The 26,391-nt window shown below is 44.7% G+C and overlaps 1 protein-coding gene across 1 annotated transcript; it reads left to right on the top strand.

Annotated features, from left to right (window-relative positions):
- Positions 1-9,320: 9,320 nt before the first annotated feature.
- LOC123082464 (auxin-responsive protein SAUR71-like) lies at positions 9,321-9,885 on the top strand. Its single transcript, XM_044504794.1, has one exon. The coding sequence runs from the start codon at positions 9,440-9,442 to the stop codon at positions 9,725-9,727; it is 288 nt and encodes a 95-aa protein (XP_044360729.1). The 5' UTR covers positions 9,321-9,439; the 3' UTR covers positions 9,728-9,885.
- The last annotated feature ends 16,506 nt before the right edge of the window (positions 9,886-26,391 follow it).

Genomic DNA, 26,391 nt, shown 5'->3' with positions numbered 1-26,391 from the left:
TGTCGTCTTATATGTGTCCACCATGTGGTTATATATGTCTCTCCACCAGTCCAGATGCATGCCTTTGCAGCATATAAGTGGGCCGTCTTCAGCCAGAAAGCTCAAAGGGCCGACCGTTTCGTACCGGTGGCGTGCAGTTTTCCAACGTAGTCTCCTCCTTTTGCACAAAAGTGTAGGTGTAAATAATTAATCAACGACGGTCGTGCATGCATGCTGTCATATTGTCATTGGAAGGTTCGGTCAGAGACATGCACACCTGATTATCAAGCGCGTCGCTCAAAAGCTGAGTGGCATCCAGTCAACGTGCAAGAATGTTGCAACTATATATACCAACTAGGAGTAAAGAAAGAAAAGGGAAACGTTCCAAGTATGATTTCTTGACAGCAGCCAGTGCAAGGATGTTTGTTCAAGGAACCCAGACGGTGGCAAAGGCACGTCCGTGCTCATTCTTGTTTAATTTCTCGAGGTGAACAAGTTGCTCGTTCTTGTTTAATTGCTCGTTCCAAAAAGTTGGTGAACCTTCGCTTCAGACACCACCATGGATTCTTTTGAGTAGCTTGCTTCTCGTACTTTACGCGTGATCAGTTTATAGGTATATACATTTTCACGTAAGGCGTGAACATTTAATAAAAAAATAAGTTTTTATTGAACACTTTTTTCAGTTAAATGATTTTTCTAACAAAATGATAACATGTTTCGAAATTAGATGAACATTTTGTAAAGGTGTGAGCAGTTTTATAAAAATAAAAGAAAAATAATGAAACTAGGCAATTATTACTAAAATTAAACGGACATTTTTATAAATGGATTGCCACCTTTTCTAATTACTTAATAATTTATTCAGATGCATAGATGCTTTTTAAAAATGTATAGAAAATTCTCAAATAGATGCAAGCTTCTTTAAAAACATCAATTTTTCTCTTGCCATGTCACATATCATACAAAGTACTCCCTCCATAAAGAAATACAACAACGTTTAGATCACTACCGTTTCACTAAGTAGCGATCTAAGCGCTCCTATATTTCTTCACAGAGGGAATATTAAAATATACGATGTTAAAAATAATAATATATTAATTATACACATCATTTGGAAATTAGAAATGTGAAAATACCAGTTACTCGTTCAGCTTGGTTCAGCCCATCAATGCTTTCGTGATTGGGACACAATACTATTTGACGCTTGTTGGAGAGCTCCAGCTTGCCGCTCGTGTGTGTCAAGTGGCTTCGTTGAACCCTACGCAAATGCGGCCACTTACAAATGAAGCTGCTTTTATATTTTCCTCTTCGGTTTATAAGTCCGTTTTTCACCCAAAAAACGAGCTGTTGTTCTTTAGAAGCTACAACCTTTTCTATTTTATTAAAAATAGGAAGATATATTTTAGAAAATTGTTCAGCATACCCTTTAGAACAGTTCAGAGTATATTAAAAAGAGTTCATCAAAATTTTAAAAAATGTTCATTGTGTAAGAAAAATGTTCATCATATATTTGAAAATGTTCAATGTATATAATTGAAACGTTAATCATATACAAAAATATGTTCGATGTTTGTTGTAAAAAATGTTCACCATATGCTAAGAAAGTTCAGTGTCCATTTGAAAACGTTCACCATATGCTAAAAAAAGTTGAGGGTGCATTTGAAAAAAGTTCCCCTTTTTTTTGCGGGCTCGTTAAGTGGGCAGCCCTATCTTGAGGTTACTTCAGCGAGTCTGGCTTCTGACTCGCTGAAGGGCGAGCGAGCTGGGCTGGCCTACGATCACGGGAGGCCACATCCTCTTTTTTTTTACGTTTTCAGTTTTTTGTTATACTTTTTTGTCTGTACTTTTGTTTATATTTTAAAATAGTTTGAATATATATATATATATATATATATATATATATATATATTATAGAAAACACTCTTAAAAATATTTAAAGATGCAGAACAAGTATTTAAAAAATTGGAATAAGTATTTACAAAATGTTGAACAAGTACTCGAAGAAGTGTTGATAATGTATGTAAAAAATGTCGAAAAATTATTTGGAAATTGCTGAACAAGGACTTCAAAAATGTTGAAAAGTATTTGAATACAATTTTGATCATGCATATAAAAATGTGGAATATGTATTTGAAAAATATTGAACATGTATTTGCAAAATATTGAACAATTATTTGAAAAAATGTTGATCATGTATATAAAAATGTTGAACAAAAATTTGAAAAAATGTTGATCATGCATATAAAAATGTTGAACAATTATTTTAGAAATATTGAACAATTATTTAAAAAATGTTGATCATGTATATAAGATTGTAAAATGAAAAAAAGAAACTAAGAAAAACCAAAAAAACGAAAAAGATCCAAAATAGACAAAAGGAACAGGAAAATAAAAACCTAATGAAAAAACCCGAGGGAAGACAAAAAAAGAAAACAAAAATAAAACGGACATTATATATACATAGGAACCAGTAGTTGCGTTTGGCTTATTTCCTTTAAGTAGAACCCATCATAGTAGTAGAACAGGACGTGATAGGTGGCGCAATGGCTAGCCTGTTTCATTTAAGGGTAAAGCTTCGTCTCGCTTAAAGTGAGAAAACAGCTCTCGTTTATGTATGAGACGTGCACAAATCGAAATCGAAATCGAAATCCAGATATGTCCCATTCTTTCTCCCACAAATTGTCGGGCAATGATGGGCCGGAGGTCATTTTAGATAGGTTAACGTTGTTTTTTTTTTAAATCCCAGCGACTCTTTATTGCATAGATTCAATTATTACAGGGATCCGTAGATGTTCAGGTGGCAAATCATGTTAGAGTTATGTCGAATATTATTGTACAAGTTAGGTTATAGTTGGACTTGAAGTCGTATGGTGTGTAGACAGAATACGAAGTCGTGTTCAAGTAGGACACTTGTATTCTAGGCTAATGCAAGGGTATGCAATGCATACTCAATATTTTTGGCAGAAAAATTCAGTATATAAGCTTCTATATGCGTTTATAAAGCGCATGGCGGTCTAGTTGTACGTATAAGGCAGGATAAACGGAAGTGACGAATGATTCAATGCCAGTTGGGCATATGTTGGGCTGCTACGTTGCTAGTACAGTGCTCTGGGCCTTATCCTTGAGGCTTAACGCTAGCTAATTAATCGCGGTCGAGGAGACAGCTCCACAGGAGCCACCGCATCAACCCCTCAAGAAAAAAAAGGAGCCATTGCATCGTGAAACCGGGCAACATCACATCGCATCCCCGCATCGGCCATCGAAAGCAACCGTCTCCGCCACCGCCACCGCACCATCTCTCGGCCATCGCAGATCGCCGCACCATCGCAGTTCGTCCATCGTCTGATTGTTTTTATTTTGGAAGTGTTTTATTTTAATTTCTTTGAATTGTTAGTCGAGAATTGAAGGTTATATTTATTTCCTGGTTTTGTTTTGGCTAATCTACTGTAGAATCCAGTCAATTTTGAGCATGGTCTGCATTGGCTCGCTACAAAACTTGTGAAGATGTGCAAGGAAATCAAGGTGAATTTCTGAATTATAAACATTCAAATTTGAAAGATTTTCCACCATGAAGGAACAATATTTAAATGATTGCTTGATTACTTCTCTTGAGGGTAAATTCTTCGTGCAAGTAAAGGAAAACACCATCATTTGTCCTTGTTGCAATGTAACTGAATTATTGAAAACACGGTCGCTATAATGAATAATTTGTAGTTTCTCTGTTGTTATTATTGAAAACAGATGTCTTCTCAGCAAGTGGCTGTGGAAGTTATCGATTGAGACGGATGCCACTTAGGCACAGATCCTCCGTAGCAAGTATCTTCACTCCAAAACTTTGTCTCATGTGACAGCAAGGCCGACTGACTCACCTTTTTGGAAAGGGCTTATGAAAGTCAAATTAACCTTATTTAATAGGACAAAGTTTATTATTGGCAACGGTGCTAGTACACGATTTTAGGAGGATAATTGGCTCGGAGAGACCCCCCTTGCCATTCAATACCCATCTCTGTATCGTATTGTTCAACGACGTGAGGCGTTCGTTGCAACGGTACTTCAATCCAACCCCCTTAATACTCAGTTCAGAAGGACGCTAATTGGCAATTATTGGGAAGAATGGCTCCACCTAGTAAGTAGACTGACGGAGGTTCAACTCAACCGGATAAATTGTGTTGGAAACTTACTAGGTCTGGAGAGTTTACTGTTAAATCAATGTATGTTGATGTTATCAATTCAAGCTCAATTTCTAGCTCCAAACATGTTTGGGCTGTTAAAATTCCTTTGAAAATCAAAGTGTTTATGTGGTTTGTCCATCAAAAAAATAATATTAACCAAGGACAATTTGGCAAAACGTAATTGGACAGGATCTACTAGGTGTAGTTTCTGTGATCAGGAGGAAACCATCAAACACTTTTTTCTTGATTGCCCGTTAGCAAAAGTCTTATGGCGGACAATCCATATTGCATTTAATATTACTCCACCGAGTTCTGTCAACACGTTATTTGAAACGTGGCTTAACGGGATAGAGACCGAAACAGCGAGACATATTCGAGTAGGAGTTTGTGCTTTATTGTGGGCAGTCTGGAACTGCAGAAATGATTTGGTCTTTAACAGAACAACAAATATTCATTTTTTGCAGATTATTTTTCGAGCCACTGCGTTGATCCGTATATGATCGCTACTCACTCCATGGAGGCCAGGGAGCGTTTGGTTACTGGATCTACCCGCTGGGAGATGGTAGCACGGGATATCTTCAACCGATTTGGATGGCGGTCATGTAATAGGATAGGCAATTAGTTTACTTGTCCTTCTTATGCCAGCCAGTTGTGGCTTTTCATGGCCAGTTTGTTTTTGGCCCTGTTGGCTCTTTGTGAGCTCTCCTTTATTTTCGTTTCGAGACTCTAAGACCTTATTGAACCTATTTATCTTTTTAATAAGTTGGCCGTATGCATCATTCTGATGCAGAGGCCAGGGAGTCCCCCTTTTCGAAAAAAATATGAATTTTTTTATTTCTTACATTGTTGTGCAACAAATTTTTTACTTCGCACACCCATGTTGAATATCCTGGCTCCGCCACTGGTACTAAGTCATGGCTGCTACAGGAGGTTGCAGTGTGAAGGCATGAGATTTGTTGTTAAAAAGAAGAGTCAGATAACGCAGGCCATCATATCAATCGGGTGTGTCGGAAGAAAACAAAGAAAAAAGGACGGGAGATGAGTTCGTACATGTCTCTTGGTACGTGTACGCATGTTGGATATCTATCTTTTGGCTCTTTGTTTTGGGCATGGATTGTGTGCAGGATGGCAGCAGGATTATGACGCGACGCCGCAAATTCACGTGATCAATGGAGTTGGCAGGTTATGCTATATATTCAAGTGTTGCACCAGAGATATGCAGGAATAATCTGTTGGAGAACTAGATGTGCGGGTGGCTAGTCACATTTTTTTCTTGTTTTTTGTTTGTTTTTTCAACAAATATATTACAAAAAAAGAGTTGTGAGATCTTCTTTAAAATGTTATTGAAGCATTTGAAAAATGTTAAATACGTATAGAGAAAATGTTCCTTGTGTATACAAAAAACGTGTATAGATAACCAATGTGTAAAGAAAGAAATGTTGACCATGTATTTTTAAAAAGTGAATAAAGCATTCAAAAATTAAATGTAAGAAAATGCCGGAAATGTGTTAAAAATGTTAAACATTTACAAAAAATATTGAACTTGGATTAAACAAATGTTAATCTTGTATTTGAACAATATTTAATCAAGCATTTATTTATTTTTACAAAATGTTTATGGAAAAAATATTGACCATGTATTAGAAAATTGTGAATCTTATATTAAAAATATATTAAACCTGACTCAAAATAGTATTAGATACATACGAAAAGAATACAATGTGTATGAAAAAATAGACATAAAAAACTATTAATCAAGTATTTAAATATTGTTTAATGTGTATATAGTAAATGTTTCTGATGTACATGAGAAATGTTGAATGTTGTCATTTTTTTTAACATGTGTTGAAAGCAAACCCAGATGAAAATTACGAAGAGAGAAACAAAGAAAACCAAAGTTACAAAGATCGAAATTAAAATGGAAGAAAACAAAAGAAAACCAAATTTATAACAAAGAAGAAACCCACAGAAACGGGTGAAGAATGAAATCAAAAATAGAAAAGAAACGAAAAAAGTGAAACCAACAAAAAAGCTGCAAACGGGTGAAAAACAATATAACCGGAGAATAAAAAAGAAAACCCTATTCCTTGTTTGTTTATTTTCAATTTAACCTTACTTATTTCTTTTGTGTTTACATTTTAGCTTCAAAATTTTATAAAACCATGGTTATATTTGAGTTATCTAAACTTTTTTTCTAAATACATGGTTCTTGAAAGTTATGCCAATATTTTCTAATATAATAAAATTTTCAAAATTCCGAAACATTTGTAAAACAAGACAAGACCTTTTTTCACACACATATATATATATTTATAAATAATAAATGAGGTTAAAATATTAAATGGAAAAAATAAAAACAAAGGAAAAACCGGACCAGAAAACAAAAACCTACCATACCCAGAATAAAGAAAAACTACGGACGCTCGTGCTAAGGAATAGCTCGAAATGGGTTGGTCTAGAAGCACATCGGCCTGTGCGTTTGGCAGGCCTTTGATGCAAATGGGTGTCAAATAGGAGGCCTCGCAATCAGGCTCTATGGGCTGGAATTTGGACACCTGGCCCATTGGTTTAGTCGACCACGTTCCCCGAGTTTTTTTTTTGCCTTGACCGACGTTCCGTTTTTCCCGTGACAGATTGAGAAACACGTCTCGAACTTGCCATAGATTCCCCTCAAAAAAAAAGAACTTGCCATAGATTGCACGTGCGTCAATACTATTCAGATTTCAGACTTGTAGCGCCACTTTTTTTTTTAGAATCTGTAACTCCACTGTTAACCACAAGTCTGAGTGCTATTCCTTACCACATGGAGAATAACGGAAACGGAGCAAGATTGCACGATCGCACCCTGCGAGTTGGCCGCACGCCCACGTGCCGCGAAGGCAACGGGGTCACACGAGCGGCTGCGATCAGCATGCATCTGTCTCCGTCGCTCTGGGTTCTTTGAACCGTTCGACGAGTGTATATATGATCGCGCGAGCGGCAATTACACGCGTGGTGTGTTTCCCGTTTCCTCGCCAAAGCCGCGGGCCACTGGTTTACGGGCGTTTACTGGCCAGGCTTTGACAAATTCGGCAGGACGACGGTCGTCGCGGCTCGTTTTGATGATGGTAGTGGTTCTCCTTGTTCGTGGTGGCTTGTACTTTAGATGCACCTTTGTTTATTTATTTTACGGGAAATTGTCGATCTATTCGTCTTTAATTATAGCAGTACAACGAACATCAAATATAATAAAAATTACATCCAGATTTGTAGACCATCTAGTGACGGCTATAAGCACTGAAGCGAGCCGAAGGCGCGCCGCCGTCATCGCCCCTCCCTCGTCGGAGCCGTGCACAATTTATTATAGTAGACAGTCGGAAAGTCGTCGTGCTAAGGCCTCGTAGGACCAACGCACCAGAACAGCAACCGCCGCCAATGAAGAGAAGCAGATCAGAAGGATCCAACCTAATGACACGTGAACAAAGACGAACAAAGACCATATCCGAGCGGATATACCAAAGACAACCACCAACCGAATCCCGCAAGATTCGCCGAAGACACATCTTCACACGCCCTCCGACGACACTAGACACACCATCAGGACGGGGGGCTCTAGACGGGGAGAACCTTATTCTATCTTCAAGAAGCCGCCGCCGTCTCGTCTTCTTGAGCAGGACACAAACCCTAAAAAAACTTGAAGAAGCACCTGAAAACGAAGCCCTCTCGCTGGCAAGGGCGGAGATCCATCTAAGGCCACATGAGATGTGGGAGATCGATGGCGCCGCCGACGGGAGGCGAAAACCCTAGCCGCCTTTTCTTGGAGGAGAGACAAAGATCAGATGCAGCTTTATACTAGATCCGAGTCCTTATGTAGAAGAAAGATCTCCTAGTTGAAACAAATATTTTAACGCATGAGCTATTTATAAGTTGACTGAATTTTAAATTTATACAAATCAATTTTGGAGAGAAAACAAGCGTAGATTGAGGCCGACATTGATTACGAACGACGTTGCGACTGACAGTGAGCAGCGGCGTCGCGGTCATAGGCAAGGAAGACGCCGGTTGACAGGTTCGGGTAGGTGGAAAGTGGTCCGTGGGACGAATCTAGCCATCTGGGTGGTTTAGAGGGATGGTCGAGGGTGGCGGCATCATGGTGGTGGACGGTGATAAGGTGCGGGTGAGGCAGCGAGACGGTCACGTGAGCACCGTGGACCATGGGTGACGACCCATGCAGATAAGCTGGTGGTGGTTGGCGGTTTCGGAGAGGGAAAAGGCTCGGGGTAGAATACAAACAACAGTCGTTGACCAGACCCAACGGCGCAAAAAAAAAACCTACACCATTTTTTTGGCCGACCTACATGTAACCACGCTCGTACCCTAGTTGTTTTCCTTATAATAATCCGTAACGTGCGGGCCGCCAAATCTTGTGTCGTCAACACGCTGGTCCAAGTTGAGTCCAATCAAACTTATCCACGCTTAGGAACGGGGCACCGATTGACAACATTCTTTTGTGCTTGTGCCCTACATGATAGATACTACGAGTAATTTCAACCATCTGTAATATTTACACTATATTGATCCAAGGGCCGGCAAGAATCGATGACCCCAAGCGGACATGCAACTAAATTCGAAAAGAATACCCTCGCAACGGCGCTTCAAAAATTATAGCTAAAAAAACGTCCAAAGTTGCAGTAAAATTTGAGCTTCAATTTTAGTTTTTTGTACCGAGTTCTCTGGATGCCATCTTAGTGTGAAAATTTGCAAGCATCTTTGATGTATATATAAAAAAATAATCAGATTTTTCAAATTTATTTAACATTTTCATTTGAATGTACTGCCCATTTTTTGAGCGGTTTTGAATGTACTGTTCATAGAAGAAGAGAAGAGAAGAGCTCGGGGATCAGAGTAGGATTTCCGGTTACTTTCTCCCTCCTTTTTTTTTTGGCCAGCATGCAACGAACCTAGCTTGTCCGCGCCCCTTTCGATGGCCTCAGATTTTGGACTTCTTTCACACGACCGCCGCTCCTCATGACAGGTCAAAAAGAAGCCGCCAAGTGCAATAAACTGCCATCCACCCCGAAGGATCGTCGAGGTCGGGCCATGGCCACGAGACTATCCACGCCATGACTTTGACCACCTACGTAGGATGAAGCACACGTTCTACTTCCCGGCCGTATAAATGTACTGGCTCGGCCTCATCATCTCTCCGCAGCGCCAACCCAAGAAGCCATCGAGCTCGCCGCAACTCCAGCCTCCAGGCCTCCAACGTCGAGGCGATCGACCGGTCTGACCCATTCTTATTCATCTCCATGGCATGGAGGAAGAAGAACGGCGGCGAGTCGTCGTTGTCGCCCGGCGCCTCGCCGTGCCGCGACGACGAGCGGGAGAAGGTCCCTAGAGGGCACGTCCCGATGGTCACCGGCTGCGGCGAGCGGGTGGTGGTGCCGGTGAGGCTGCTCCGGGACCCTCGCATCGCGGAGCTCCTCGACATGGCGGCGCAGCAGTACGGCTACGGCCAGCCGGGCGTACTGCGGATCCCGTGCGACGTCGGACATTTCCACCGGGTCGTCGACGGCGCCCTGCACAGGGCTGACTAGCCGCCCGGCGTACGTCAGTAGAGCATGTGTGAAACTGTGAATACATATGCAGCAGTGCCAGTGTAGAAGAGTATAGATGGATATACGAACTCTGTTCTTTGATTGATCATCAGTTCTTTTGTACATGAATATACAAGGAACGTGAAAGACAAATTTGTGTCAAATTTGAAGTGCTCACTCCACCTGCACAAGAACTATATAGTTAGTTTTTCAATTTCAGTTGTGTCTAACGAGAGACATTGAAATCACAACGCAAACCATTAGTTACACGCGTTGGCTATTCTTTGTCCTGAATTCTTTTGAAGCGCTTGTCAATTCTGGGCCCCGCAAGAGATGAGGACGCCATGACCGGTCATGGTGTCGCCCACGGGAGCGAGGCGGAGGCTTGCCGGGGAAGGGGTGTGTGTGTGTGGGGGGGGGGGGGGGCAGTATTCTTAGAAGGGTAGGTTTAGTGGGACTGGGACTGGGACTGGCGATGTACTAGCGGAGGAGGCAGCAATTAATGCATGAGAGGTAGCATCACCGGCCGCAGATGGTTGTGCCTTAAGGTTCGACCGACTATGTTGGAGGTTGTTTGTTGGGGTGAGAGGAGGAAGAAAGCCTCTCAGCCGATGGATCACGATCGGATGGTACAAAAAAGTGACTGGAGCCAAAGAAAAAGAAGAGAAATCAGTCCACTTACAAATATTCGGCCCGAATTACAAGTGTCTATCTTTTTGCCTTTTGCCACCATGATATCTCTAAGAAAATGATTTTTCAATGGCAAAGTGATGGTGAAAATTAATAATGTCCGGTTCTGTCATTCGTCATCCAAAAGAGCAATATAGCTTAGAGATCCAAAATCTAAATAACAAAAAACATTGTGTCCTTAATTAAATAGTTGTTCAAACTTCTACTAAGAAACAAGCATACCAAATCAACAACATAATAAATATGTGGGATCCAATGACATCCTTCACGTATAATGGAAACACGTGAATTCACACTTTTAGACCAGATCAGTGAAGGTGAAGCAAAATTTTCTTTAGTTTTGAAACCTTAGCTATCGAAGGTAGCTCGATTTTAAAACGAAGACTGGCTTAGTTGGAGAATGCCTCCCAGCGTGCCCTATGTCATTTTGTTTTTCATATTGTGTGCTATAAATACATCACGGTTGCAGAATTCTGTATCTCATTGCTGCCAAATGTGATTTCTGAGGGGATTTAGTAGATCGTTGACCGGTAGCACGGAGCGTTGTACTAGAATGACTAGTAAAATGCCCGTGCGTTGCCACGGGCCTTTTAATTTGTTTTATTGCATCCATAAATACAAATACATATCTCTCTCGCTTTCCCCACTCTATATACCACCCTCCATATCTCTCCCACCCATGCTCTCTCTCTCTCTCTCACACACACACACACACACACCCTCTTCCTCTTCCACCACTCAATTTAATTTGGGCTCAACTTAACTTTAGCTTCGTGTTAACATTCTTGGCTATAGTATATCCTAGTAGCTTAAACATTAAAAGAAAAACTTAACTTTTACACGGGATCTAGTTATATTGCCCGTGCGTCGCAACGGGAGCACACATATTTTGACGGTTCAACACCAATCGTGTCTAATATATAATTTTTACAAGCTCCATGCACATATGTGTCGTTGTATACATACTTTACCATTACATCACTCTGACAATGACACATCAAACAAATAATTAATGTCGCCTCCAAGTTCGAAGTTCATTTGTCTCTCGTACGTTCGAGCATGTTCAGACATCAAATGGGTGCCTAGCAGGCTCCCCAAAATCCAAGCATCTAGATGGTCCGGACTCTGCTAAATCCAACCCATATGTTGGTGAGAAATATGAAAGTCCAAACCAGATGACACCAGCTCACCTTTGTCATGGCACCCTCTATTCTTCACACCGTACTTCCACCATGGACCGCCAAGGTGGAGTCCCCGGCCATCGTTATTAGGCGAGGAGGCGTGCGCCGCCTGTGACACCCTCCGAGCCAAGAAGGCATATCCGATGTCTTCCGAGCCATTGTCACGTTGTAACATATAGTTGAATGTCATGCATTACCACAAAATAAAAATAATGATGTCCATGCAACTGATACGCAATGATGTCCATTATTAACTCTTGAATCAACCTACCTATGCATTTACCTTTCTATCCAAAGAAAAAAATTGTACGACTTGATGAAAAATATATAAAAACCTCTCGATCATGCAATTTACAGCAAAGCCATCTCTGATGAAATGCAATTTGCCACATTTTCTAAAATAGAAAAATTATTCTTCTCAGAACTGTAACTGAAGAGACAAACTCTAACCTTCTCCCCGCTCACTCTCAACCCTTACTCTTATCACAACAATCGACTAACTCGTTCTAAGTGAACCAGTGGTTCTAGGTCCAGGTCTAGTGTTGCTCGAAGATCACTTTCCTTCTCATCCAGAGCAACAACTTCAGCTTTGTTTTCACATGATCTCTTTATAGCATAGGTCAGGGCACTTGGTTCTCTACAAACATAGAATTTGAATTAGACATCACCGATGCATGTAAAACATTAATGGGAGAAGGCTATTCCGTGCTTGCAACAAATAAAGGTTAGTAGTTGTGCTGCTAGAACAACTCTCGCTGCTAGCATGAATAGTAGAAGAATGGAATGGTTATATGGCTCTATGTAAATCCACCTATGGAAACAGGACAACAAAGCAAACCATGGAGAGCTAAGAATGACATGTACATCAAATAACATTTATAAATTAGCTGTGGAACATAGTACGTTTTGTCGGTTTGTTCTGTCAAACTACTCAATGTGACATTTCAGACAATGCATTTAAGAAATTTTAAACATGAGTAACAAAGACAACTACCAAAGAACAATTAATGCGTGCAAAAAGGAAGATAATATCACAAGTGTTTAGAAATCACTACCCCACAAATTTCACAAGGCCATTAAGAGGAAAGTTGAAAGAAAGGAAAAAGATCAGTTTGATTTACTACATTTACCAATAACTACAGATATTCTATAACATTTGAGGCTACAACTATGAATTTAGGCACTTATTTTCTTCTAATACTGGAAAGCAAACTATACCATTCTCAATTATGCTTTCCATCTATATTTCATAGCATTTACAAGCACATAATGATAAGGAATTCCCATCAGCTCCAAATTGCAATAAGCTAATATCAGTTTTTAATCTTGGTCTACCATATTTTTGTATTCTCTCAAGTTAAAAAAACATGGGTTGATGCTCACAAGTTTTTGAATTAAAAAAGCATGTAAGAGATCAGTTAGCCCACTCCTCTGGTGAAATTAGCATGAAAAATGATCATATCCAAATCAATTCTCTTTAATGAGAAATGAAAACGACCCAGTGCATGTCCCAAAAGAACAATTATATGGCGACTTGCAAAATAACATGCGCCACAGAATAATTTACTTAATAATTAAGCATACAAGTCGTCATGGCATCAAACAGAAGACAAGGAAGATTAGTAGCTGATCTGCTCAGTACAATTACACTAACAAACAGGTAGCAACATCAAGGTATTTTAGCATTATTCCATTGTTACCTGTACAATATAGTGATAAATGTGTGGAGAGGTGTCATTTTGGTTGGCACCTTGAAGAAGGCATTGCTCTTGACCTGGGGCTGTAGGCGTGGCACTCATGGACTAAAAGAAACAAGAAGCCCATTTTGAAAACACAATTATTAAAAGGCCAATTGATTGATTCATAGACGCAAATGTCAGCTGTACCTTGTCAAACTGTAGGAGGATGCTGAAGGCGAACTCAGGTTGAGCACACCATCTCCTCCAGTGTCTCCGTGAGGGACCTGCCAAATCGAAATTCTTGATGTATCTCTAACCACCAGAATTCAACAGAAGTTGTGATTCAGATTCATCAGCATCAAACTGAGTGGTCGATTATTTGACAGAAGCTATGTACAATTATTATTCTACAGTAAACAATCCCCGGTCCAATACGATCATGCCAGAGTCATAAAATGACTGTATTGACCAAATAACAATCGCGCGGTGCCTCTAAACGGAGGTGCTAAGCAGGTCTCGAACATGAGAAGATATCAAGCAACATGTGAGCCTCTAGACGGAAATGCCAAGTAGCATCCTTGGACATCATGTATGCATTTTCTATGGAAGCTACTACCTATGTATCAAAATATAAGACGTTTTTGTAGTTCAATTTGAACTGCAAAAACATCTTATATTTGGTAAGGAGGGAGTACTAAACTCAGTGGTCCAGTTATGACAAAAGATTAGATAAGGATTGTTACCAGATCAACATTTCCTTCATTTAGGCGAGCAACTATGTGCCGTACCATCTTGGCCAGAACACTGCCATGCGACTGGGGCAGCTCATGTTACCAACTATAATTGCTGCCTTGACACACTTTTCTTCGAAGGTTGCACCTACCCATTGTCACTGAATGCAAAAACAAAGAGTAGCTCGCTAAAGTGCTCAAATAAATCATTTTTCAATAAATGAGAATTAAACATAGAAATGGTTGATGACAAATAAAATACTGTAGGCGACTGGTGGAGCATGAAAAGGCGTGCTTCCGTGTCATGTTGTAATGCCAAAAAAAGGTCTGATTCCAAATTTCATTCTTGGTCACCAAAGATTATCGTGTTGATGAGTACAAAAAATAGATCTCGGATCTCAGGGTCAGCTTTATCAGTTGCTTAACATGTTAGTGAAACATTATAGTTGAATAGAAACGGCTACTTAGTATGTACTGTGCAAGCATATTCAGTCAAACTAACATATATATGTTCAACAATGATGATTAAAAGATACTACCTGCCAATTGGATAAAGATCCAAGGCACCAGAAAAAGTTGACCAACCTATGAGCGAAAAACCAGACAAATATTTTTACCTTTATTGAGCATACGACCGATCCACCATTACATGGATGTATCAGGAAAACTTCCTTTTTACATCCATAAGCAGTACACTCCGCACATTCTTATATATGTCAGAAGGTAGAGCACTGAGTCTATCGATATGGAGAGCAGCGATTTGGCTCCTGGGCTCAGATGAGCCCGGGCCTGAACAGTACGGCAATTTAAAATAGAAAGAAGTTTTAAAAATTCCAAAACAATTTTGTGGTGTAAGATGCTCCTGTACGATTTTGTGAAGTTTGTGAAGTTTGGATATTCAAGGAGCTTGTGGCAAAAAAGACAAAATCAGGCATGAACAGTGCGATTTTCAAAAGTTTCTCGGACATCCGAAATTTGTCTTTTTTGAAAATCATACTGTTCACGCCTCGAATGTCTGAGAAACTTTAGAAAATCACATTGTTCAGGCCTGATTTTGTCTTTTTTGCCACGACCTCCTCGAATATCCAAACTTCACAAAAAAATCATCGAGTTCGCGCACAGGAGCATCTTGCACCACAAAAATATTTGTAATTTTGTGAACTTTGTTTCTATTTTAAATTGTGGTACTGTTCACCGGGTTCATCTGAGCCCGGGTTCCGGGTTGAATTATTGATATGCACTTACTCACTTTACAAACTCATCATTCTATCATTCCTTTGCATATAGCAACACTACTCACTGGACCACTCAATAATCACACAACTATACTGTCCATGTAAAATTTGACACACCAATTAGCAAGATGGGTGCCTCTCAACAGCATATATTGGCGCAAAAAGGACAAGACTTCAAATTCAGTCGCAATCGTCCGCTTCACTCCCACTATGGCTTGGGGGGAATGTTAGAAGTATAATGTACTTGAGTTAGAGATAGAATTAGTACTTGTCTTGTACTCCAAGTCTCTACCCCACCATGTACTCTATATAATCCCTCACGAGGGTCAGATCAAAACAACACAATATTATCATCCTACAATTTCCACAATCCAATCAACACTATGATCCAACATCATGCTCTTACTTGCATACAAGAAGCCCCCACGACAACAAAAGTTGGACATCGAGCTTGATAGAGATAAAAATAAAGACAGAACAAATGAGCAAATGAAAGTTTGACAAATCATACAACTAAACGTCAGACGAATTGAAAATTCTCCACAAAATAAGAGGGGATTGGACTCTTACCTGTGCTGCCCGTTCCTCCCAGCTTATTCACCCATGTTCGTCAGTCTTTCATACCAGAGCTACTGCGCTAAGAAATGAAAGGAACATTATATGCACCGTGGCTTTCATATAGCTAATCTTATGAATTCGAAACATATGACAATCAGGAATGCAGAATACATTGATCAACGCATTATTTTTCCCGCAAAAAAAGAACAGGTTAATGCATTGTTTTGCATATGGAAGCAGAGCGATACAACAAGATAGTTGCAGCAGTAGTAGTATTACTATCCTTCGATAGATGAACTGGAGGTCGGACCATCTTCAAGGAGGATCGGTTTCGATTCTTGGCAAGCACGGCCCTGCATGTAACAACAGCTCAAGGACCATGAAAACCTCACGTACACAGACCTGGGACTACATTGTCATTTTTCTTCGCTAACAATAAAAGAACAAGAATAACCAAACTACAACTTGTTGGGACTGATACACAACAAATAGCAAACCTTGCCTTGAAGAAACACACGGTTGGAAGCATGCCTACCCCTGACTGTACTGAACTGGATGTAGTTTCTTCAGGGTGTCCGGATCCCATCATCGTCAGAGATTGAGAGCTTGGAGAATTTCAGCCGTTACAGAACCTTAATGGTTTGGGACTAAGCACTGCTCCAAAGGTGATGATTTATGCGGGGGCTTATGCTGAAACTGAAGGAGCTCGATCTCACAATTCATCTTGTTGAGGCTATATTTATCTGCATGCAGTCTGGGTGCTATTGATTTTGGCTCCCAGCATCTCTCCTGCCTTGCTCTTGTCAATTCCATGATATTTTCCTCGTGGCAGGAGGGATGCGCTAAAACTAAGGATGTAGTACAAATTCTGCTGTATATAGATTACAGCAGACAGTCAGTGTTGCTCAAATTCTGTCTCTGTGCCTGTTTCTGGCACAATTTCAAAGCCCGAATCCTCCACCGAACGCATATGTACTTGGCACAATTTCAAAGCCCGAATCCTCCAGCAACCGGAACTGCAGCTCCGGCGGGTAGTCGCGCACGCACCCGATCCGCGGCCCGACGCCGGTCGTCCACCGCAACGACAGCTGCTGCCCCAGCTGGTACAACTTGTGCGCCATCTTGGAGTTGATCCGGTGCATGATCCTCTCCCGCGCCACCGCCGGCTCCTCTCACTCCTCCCCGCCCTCCGCGTCGCGCCCCGCCCCGCCCCGTGAACCACCTTGCAGAAGTCCAGCCGGTCACCGAACATGCCGGCGTCCTGCTCCGCCGCGCCCTTGACCAGATGAGGGCGGGGCATGATGGGGTTATGTACCTAGGGTAGGGTCACGAACCCGTCCCAAGTAACTTACCCTAGGACATCCCTAGAAGAGGTCGCCTTCCAGTCGACCAACGAGGACTCACTCGACCAACGAGGACACACTCGACTGTCCTGAAGGACTCGACCACGAAGACGCACTCGACCACCAGGAGGTCAAGAGGCACTCTGCACCGCAACGGTCTGTAATTAAGTAGACTTTATGATAGTAAAGGCACTTTATGTGGGGCGTTACCAATAACGCCCCAGACTTAACTCACCTTAAACCTTCTCCTACGTGGGCTGGCTGGGGTCCTGGCGCACTCTATATAAGCCACCCCCCTCCACAGGCAGAAGGGTTCGGCACCTTGTAATCCAAACATCCATAATCCACTCGACCGCCTCTGGGCTCCGAGACGTAGGGCTGTTACTTCCTCCGAGAAGGGCCTGAACTCGTACATCCTTTGTGCTTACAACCTCTCCATAGTTAGGACCTTGCCTCTCCATACCTACCCCCCACTCTACTGTCAGGCTTAGAACCACGACAGTTGGCGCCCACCGTGGGGCAGGTGTTTTAGCGATTTTGTGGAGAAGTTGCGATTCTTCCGAGTATTTTCATCATGGTGTCTGCTGGAGTTTTGATCGAGGGTCAAGAGATCCGTCTCGGCACTCTCACCTTCATCGCCGACGACTCCGCATGGCTCCAGGAGGCTCCACTCGACGTGGATGCGCTCCTCGTCCGCGGTGCGACGCATTTTCGCGCATGTGTCCGCGGCGTTCTGCTGCGGCAACCATCGACCCAGTATCGGTCGGATCTTCCATCTTCCACCCTCCCGGTCTCCCGCCAGCGCAAGCGCTCAGGCCGGTCGAGACTTCAGCGATGGGTGAGCCACGCGATGGCTCGCCAGTCGGCCACTATACAAGTTGCGGCAATCGAGCCCAACGAATCTCTCTACGGCTTGTTCGATCAGTCGACTGGCTCCGGAGAGACTGCGTCTGAGTGCGGAAGCAGTGATCCAGCGGCGGAAATCTTGATGGTCGACGGGCCCCATAGCCCTCCTGGCTTCGCCCGCGGTGGTGGAGCAGGTGACGGCGGCGACCCTGCACGAGGCTACGAAGAGTACCAGCCCGAGCCACTCGACTCTTTGCAAAGAGAAGAGCTTCGCCGCAGGAACGAGGACCCCCTGCGCGTTCCCATCGCAGGGGAAACCCCCGAGGCTCGTGCCTTGGAGGAGGCGCGTCTAGCCAATTTGGCCGAGCGCACTCGACTGGAGAACCTTCAGCGAGCACTCGACGAGCGCGCGCGACAACGGGTTCCCGACACCAGTCGACGTCAACTCTTCCCGCCGACTCAGTCAGAAGCTGGCAGAGGTTTGCTGCAGATCAGGGATCTGCTCCGGGCAGCAGGAGACCAGAATTCAGCCGTGTCTCAGTCGCGCAACAGAATTCACAGTAGATCTGTCACTGTGAATACGGTTCAGTCGGCTCACAGCCCCAGGTCGCCTCCGCGGCGCGAAGGGCGTGAGTATCGGCGAGATCAATATGGCGACAGACTCGACCGAGATGATAGGCGTCGAGTGCCCTATTCCCCTCCGAGGGGTGGGTCTTACGCTCCTCGGCAGCCAGATGATAGGCGTCAGTACAGTACAGGGCGTAGGGTTCCAGTTGACCCCAGGGAGCCAGGCTTCGACGCGCGATCCATTATCGTGCAAGGGTTGGTCGACCGGAACAGAGCCCATCGTGGTGCACTCGACAGAGAAGTGCCCACGAGCAGTCGAGTACATGTTTCTGGTCCCGAATGTTTCAGCAGAGCTATCAGAGCCGCTGTTATTCCCCCCAATTTCAGGTTGGCAACAGGAGTCAGCAAGTTCACTGGTGAGTCTAAGCCTGAAACTTGGCTTGAAGACTACCGAGTGGCAGTTCAGATCGGTGGTGGGAACGACGAGGTGGCCATGAAGCATTTGCCCCTCATGTTGAAAGGTTCTGCCAGGGCATGGTTGACCCAATTACCTCCTAGCAGTATTTACACTTGGGAAGATCTGTCCCGAGTGTTCGTCAGAACGTTCGAAGGGACTTGCAAGCGACCAGCGGGATTGACAGAGTTGCAAGTCTGCGTGCAGAAAACCAATGAGACTCTCAGAGAGTATATTCAGAGGTGGATCACTTTGCACCACACTGTGGAAAATGTCTCTGACCATCAGGCAGTATGCGCCTTCAAAGATGGTGTCAAGAACAGAGAACTCAGCTTGAAATTTGGCCGAACCGGTGACATGACCTTGAGTCGGATGATGGAGATTGCTACCAAGTACGCCAACGGCGAAGAAGAAGACCGACTCCGAAGCGGCAAGCACAAGCCGAGTCAGTCGGAAAAAGGAAATTCCAGTCGGAAACAGAAGCGGAAGGCTGAACCAGCAGCTCCTGGAGAGGCTCTGGCCGTTACTCAAGGAAAGTCTAAGGGGAAACCAAAAGGATCCTGGAACCCCAAGAAGGTGAAGGATAAAGAAGGGAACGACGTGATGGATATGCCGTGTCATATTCACACGAAGAAAGATGAAGAGGGGAATATCATTTACCCAAAGCACACCACTCGCCAATGTCGACTCCTGATCCAGCAGTTTCAGGGAAAACAGTCTAAGGACAAGGAGAAGGAGTCAGACAAAGCCGAAGACAAAGAGGACAGTGAGGGAGGATACCCGCATATCAACTCCACTCTGATGATCTTCGCAGATGTGGAAAGCAGAAGTCGACTGAAAGTAATTAACCGAGAGGTTAACATGGTTGCTCCTGCGAAGGCAAATTATCTGAAGTGGTCTCAAACACCCATCACATTCGACCAATCTGATCACCCAACTCATATTGCCACCCCTGGGAGGCAAGCTTTGGTGGTCGATCCAGTTGTCGAAGGCACTCGACTGACAAAGGTGCTGATGGACGGTGGAAGTGGGCTGAATCTGTTATATGCAGACACGCTGAAAGGTATGGGCATTCCGATGTCCCGATTGAGCACTAGTAACATGAGCTTCCATGGAGTTATACCAGGGAAGAAGGCTGAGTCTCTCGGCCAGATAGCTTTGGATGTAGTATTTGGCGATTCAAAGCATTTCCGCAAAGAAAAGTTGACGTTTGAGGTCGTGGATTTTCAAAGTGCATATCATGCCATTTTGGGGAGGCCAGCCTATGCACGGTTCATGGCTCGACCATGTTACGTGTACCTCAAATTGAAGATGCCCGGTCCCAAAGGTGTGATCACTGTCACCGGTGATAGGAAAAAGGCAGAAGAGTGCTTTCAGAAAGGCTCCAAAATTGCCGATTCCCAAGTGACAGCGGTCGAGTTCGAAGAATACAAGCAAAACGCAGATCCGAGTGACTTGCTGCGGTCCAAGAAGCCCGCCACAGAATCTGCATTCCAGTCGTCCGGTGAGACGAAGCCTGTTCACATTCACCCGACCGACCCCGAAGCAGCTCCGACCCGCATCTCCACAACACTCGACCCAAAATAGGAAGAAGCGCTCATCCAGTTCCTCCGTGAGAACTGGGACATTTTTGCATGGAAGCCCGCTGACATGCCAGGTGTTCCCAGGGGACTGGCTGAGCATCGCCTAAGAGTCGACAAGTCTGCAAAGCCAGTCAAAGAACATCTTCGGCGGTCCGGCGTCCAGAAGAGAAAGGCCATCGGTGAAGAAGTGGCTCGACTGTTGGCGGCAGGATTTATCCGAGAGATATTCCACTCCGAGTGGCTCGCTAATGTCGTCATGGTTCCTAAGAAGGACAAGTCGCTCCGAATGTGCATTGATTTCAAGCACATCAACCGGGCCTGCCCGAAAGATCACTTTCCTCTCCCTCGCATAGATCAAATTGTTGACTCGACCGCGGGATGCGAGAGGTTGTCTTTTTTAGATGCTTACTCCGGGTACCACCAGATCCGTCTGTATGGGCCCGATGAAGTAAAAACAGCTTTCATCACTCCATTCGGGTGCTTCTGCTATATCACCATGCCATTCGGCCTCAAGAATGCCGGAGCCACATTTATGCGAATGATCCAGAAGTGTCTACTCACTCAAATCAGTCGGAATGTGGAAGCTTATATGGATGATATTGTTGTCAAATCACGAAAAGGTTCCGACCTGCTCGCTGACCTCGCCGAAACATTTGCCAACCTCAGAAGGTATGATATCAAGCTCAATCCATCAAAGTGCACATTTGGAGTTCCTGGTGGCAAGTTACTCGGTTTTCTCGTTTCCGAACGGGGAATCGACGCCAACCCAGAAAAGATTGGCACTATTCTCCGAATGAAACGCCCTGTGCGAGTGCACGATGTCCAGAAGCTTACTGGATGCTTGGCCGCATTAAGTCGATTCATCTCACGACTCGGTGAAAAGGCACTGCCTCTTTACCGACTGATGAAGAAGGCTGACAAGTTCGAGTGGACTCCGGAAGCTGATGCAGCGTTTGCCGAGCTAAAAGCTCTGCTCTCCACCCAGCCGGTGCTTGCTGCTCCAATCAGCAAAGAGCCTCTGTTGCTCTACATCGCAGCCACAGGACAAGTCGTCAGTACTGTGCTCACAGTCGAGCGGGAAGAAGGAAAAGCTCTCAAAGTTCAGCGCCCAGTGTATTATTTGTCTGAAGTCTTGACTCCATCCAAGCAGAGATATCCTCATTATCAGAAGCTTGTGTATGGAATATACATGACCACAAAGAAGGTTGCTCCTTATTTCTCTGACCATTCAATCACAGTCGTCAGCGACGCTCCACTATCAGAGATTTTGCACAACAGAGATGCAACTGGTCGAGTGGCCAAATGGGCGATTGAACTTCTTCCCCTTGATATCAAGTTTGAGGCAAAGAAAGCCATTAAGTCCCAGGCAATAGCAGATTTCCTCGCCGAGTGGATCGAACAGCAGCAGCCGACTGAAGTTCACTCGGAGCATTGGACCATGTTTTTTGATGGTTCTAAGATGTTGAATGGTTCCGGTGCTGGGGTTGTCCTGGTTTCCCCCAGAGGAGATAAGCTCAGATATGTACTCCAGATTCACTTTGATTCCTCCAACAACGAGGCAGAATATGAGGCCCTCCTATATGGGTTGCGCATGGCCATTTCACTCGGCGTCCGTCGCCTAATGGTCTATGGCGACTCGGATTTAGTGGTCAATCAGGTGATGAAAGAGTGGGACGTGAGAAGCCCAGCCATGACTGGATACTGCAGCGCAGTGAGGAAGCTGGAGAAAAAGTTCGAGGGGTTGGAACTCCATCATATACCCCGACTGAAAAATCAAGCAGCTGATGATCTAGCAAAGATAGGTTCCAAGAGAGAAGCCATTCCGAGTGGTGTGTTCTTGGAGCATATACATACTCCGTCAGTCAAAGAAGATCCTTTCACCGAAGAAACTCCGCAGCCCAAGAGTGCCATAGATCCGACTGAAGTTGAAGTCCCAGCGGTGGTCGACTTGATCATGGAGGTTTTGGTAGTCATTCCCGACTGGACGATCCCGTATGTCGCATATATCTTGAGGAAAGAGCTTCCGAAGGATGAGGAAGAGGCTCGACAGATCGTCCGTCGATCTAAGGCCTTTACTGTCATCAAAGGACAATTATACAGAGAGAGCGCGACTGGAGTCGGTCAGAAGTGCATAACACCGGAAGAAGGTCGACTCATCCTCAACGATATTCACTCGGGGACCTGTGGTCATCATGCGTCCTCTCGGACCATCGTGGCCAAAGCATACCGAGCCGGATTTTACTGGCCCAAGGCGAATGAGATGGCAAAGGAGATAGTAGATAAGTGCGAAGGATGTCAATTCTACTCGAATATGTCGCACAAGCCTGCGTCAGCTTTGAAGACCATCCCACTCGTCTGGCCTTTTGCAGTTTGGGGGCTGGACATGATCGGTCCTTTGAGAACAGGACGAAGTGGCTTCACGCATGTACTGGTGGCAGTCGACAAGTTCACCAAGTGGATCGAAGCTAAACCAATCAAGAGCCTCGACACCGGTACTGCTGTTAGCTTCATCAGGGAACTAGTATTCAGATATGGAGTCCCGCACAGCATCATTACGGATAATGGGTCGAACTTTGACTCAGAGGAATTCAGAACCTTCTGCAACTCCCAGGGCACACGGGTCGACTACGCTTCAGTCGCCCATCCGCAGTCGAATGGACAAGCAGAGCGAGCTAATGGACTGATTCTCAAGGGACTGAAGCCGCGACTGATGCGTGATCTCAAACACGCGGCTGGAGCTTGGGTCGACGAACTTCCATCTGTACTCTGGGGACTGCGGACCACGCCCAATCGGTCGACCGGAAGAACTCCATTCTTCTTGGTCTATGGAGCTGAAGCAGTCTTGCCGAGTGATCTTCTCCACAATGCTCCTCGAGTCGAAATATACAACGAAGTAGAAGCTGAACGAGCGCGACAAGACGCAGTCGACCTTTTAGAGGAAGAAAGGGAGATGGCTCTGATCCGGTCGACCATCTACCAACAAGATCTGCGCCGTTTCCACGCCCGAAATGTGAGAGGTCGAGCCTTCCAGGAAGGGGATTTGGTTCTCCGAGTGGATCAGCACAAACCACACAAGCTTGCTCCTTCTTGGGAAGGCCCTTTCATCGTCACCAAGGTTCTCCACAACGGGGCATACCGTCTTTACAACGTCGAGCATAATATTGACGAGCCCCGAGCTTGGAACGCGGAGCTACTCCGCCCGTTTTACACTTAAAGTTTTATCACTCGGATGAGTTGCAATAAAGAACTTCTGTAATCCATGGGTTTAGAAATAATTGTGTCAGCACTTTTTATTTTTGTCCACATAAAAACTCCCCCTCAGTGGGTGGCTTAGCCGCGAATCCGTTTCGCCTAAGTTTATAAAAATCCTACCGAGTGGTAAGCCAGCCTTCCACTCGGGGGCTTAGCCGCGAATCCGTTTCGCCTAAGTTTATCAAAATCCTACCAAGTGGTAAGCCAGCCTTCCACTCGGAGGCTTAGCTGCAGCCTCGTGCTCGCCTAAGTTACAAAAATCCTACCGAGTGAAGAGCGATCCTCTCACTCGGGGGCTTAGCTGCAGTCCAAGCACTCGCCTAAGTTTATCAAAATCCTACCGAGTGGTAAGCCAGCCTTCCACTCGGAGGCTTAGCTGCAGCCTCGTGCTCGCCTAAGTTACAAAAATCCTACCGAGTGAAGAGCGATCCTCTCACTCGGGGGCTTAGCTGCAGTCCAAGCACTCGCCTAAGTTTATCAAAATCCTACCGAGTGGTAAGCCAGCCTTCCACTCGGAGGCTTAGCTGCAGCCTCGTGCTCGCCTAAGTTACAAAAATCCTACCGAGTGAAGAGCAATCCTCTCACTCGGGGGCTTAGCTGCAGTCCAAGCACTCGCCTAAGTTTATCAAAATCCTACCGAGTGGTAAGCCAGCCTTCCACTCGGAGGCTTAGCTGCAGCCTCGTGCTCGCCTAAGTTATAAAAATCCTACCGAGTGAAGAGCGATCCTCTCACTCGGAGGCTTAGCTGCAGTCCAAGCGCTCGCCTAAGCACAGGCACCTTGCTTTGAACCTGCAAAGGACATTTTGAGCCGAAGGCAATCATATTCAAGCGCCAAATTCAAGTTTGAATCGATGTCTAAAGGAACCGAAAGTGCTCAGGCATCAAGCCTGTTAAAGTTTGTCGGATACAATTCCACTCGGCATACCGAGGCAAATTTAAAAGAGTCGAGCCAGAAGAAGTTTTTTACCCCTCATGTGGAGGGCTGGAAGGTGCGACGAATTCATCAAGGTCAATTCCGTCGGCGATCTGAGTGGCAGCTGCAAGGAAAGTCTCCATAAAGGACCTGAAGTCGTGCTTCTTGGTATTGGCCACCCGAAGAGCCGCCAGCTTCTCCTCTCGCGCATCTTTGCAGTGGACTCGGGCCAGACACAGAGCGACATCGGCACCACACCGAGCCGAGGACTTCTTCCATTCCTGCACTCGACCAGGGATCGTGTTCAAGCGGGCCATTAATGACTCAAGGTCATTCTGAAGTGTCTCCTCAGGCCAGAGCGTCGAGTCGATGCGAGATGTGGCGGCCTTCAGCCTTGCGAGATAATCCACGACAGCTGCAACGCGAGACTCCAGTCGGAAAATATCCATGGCAACCTCGTCATTCACCGGAGAATTGACAGGGTCAAGGTTTGGCTCCAGTCGGCTGGTTTCTTCTTCAAAGTTTTGACAAAATTCTGCAAGGGTGATCACTAAGTCAAGGGGATAGTCGAATGGAAGAAGCCACAGTCAGAAATATTTGCCAAACATGGAGGTTTACCTTCGAGCATAAGAAACAGCTTCTTGGCAAAGCCACTCAGGAAGGCCTCCAGTGCAGTCTTCTTCTCAGTCAATTTGCTGACTTGATCGGTCAAGGCAGCTTTGTCAGTTCTCAGTCGACTGACTTCTTTGTTGGCAATCCCAAGAGCAGTTTTCAGGTTGGTATTGTCTTGTTCAAGCTTGGTGACTGAAGCTAACTTCTCGTCAGCAAGCTTGATCTTCTCAGCTAGCTCAAGGTCTTTCTTCTGCTGGGCCTCCCTTACCTTACCTGCAAGACACAGCAAGATCAGATGTTGAAACAAGCAAGAGGAAAAGCAGTCGTCAAGGTCTCACCAAACATACCTTCAGTCTCCTCCTTCGCCTTTGTCAGCTTCTCCTGAACCAGCTTCAAGCTCAGCTCGACTTGAGTATGTTTCTGTTCTAGCTCTGAGTAGCGAGCCACAAGATCACAGGAGTTCTGCGAAGAACCAATCGACTAAACGTCAAAAATAATTCACTTCCGAGTGAAAAAGGGAAAAACACACGTTTCTAAGACTACAGCCGAATACAAGTATTCGACCGTAGTCTCGGGGACTACACCCAGTGGGTGCACTCAGCATGCCCCCACTAATCCTGTCGAAGACAAAGTCGACCAGTCGACCTCAAAAAAAAAACAGTGTGCGAGACGCATTACCTAAGACTGTGATCAACTGCAAGCAGTCGACCACAGTCTCGGGGACTACACCCAGTGGGTGCACTCAGCGTGCCCCCACCGGTTTGCGAAATCCAGTCGACCAGTCGACTGATAGAAAGATTGACATTATAAAGCCTAAGGCCGACTGCCAGCAGTCGACCTTAGCCTTGGGGACTACACCCAGCGGGTGCACTCAGTGTGCCCCCGCTAACACGGAGTTTATTCGACACTCCCAGTGGGTGACTGATATAAATCCCGGAAAAGAAAAGTTTTTGGTAGCATATCCAGCAGAACAAACAGCAGTCGACTGACCTGGACATTGCTTTGGAGGGCAGAGCTGG

Source organism: Triticum aestivum, chromosome 4A, assembly GCF_018294505.1.
Source record: "Triticum aestivum cultivar Chinese Spring chromosome 4A, IWGSC CS RefSeq v2.1, whole genome shotgun sequence".
NCBI classification, from domain to species: Eukaryota; Viridiplantae; Streptophyta; class Magnoliopsida; order Poales; family Poaceae; genus Triticum; species Triticum aestivum.
Note: the sequence above shows the minus strand (reverse complement) of the source record. Positions and strands in the feature narration are given on the sequence as shown.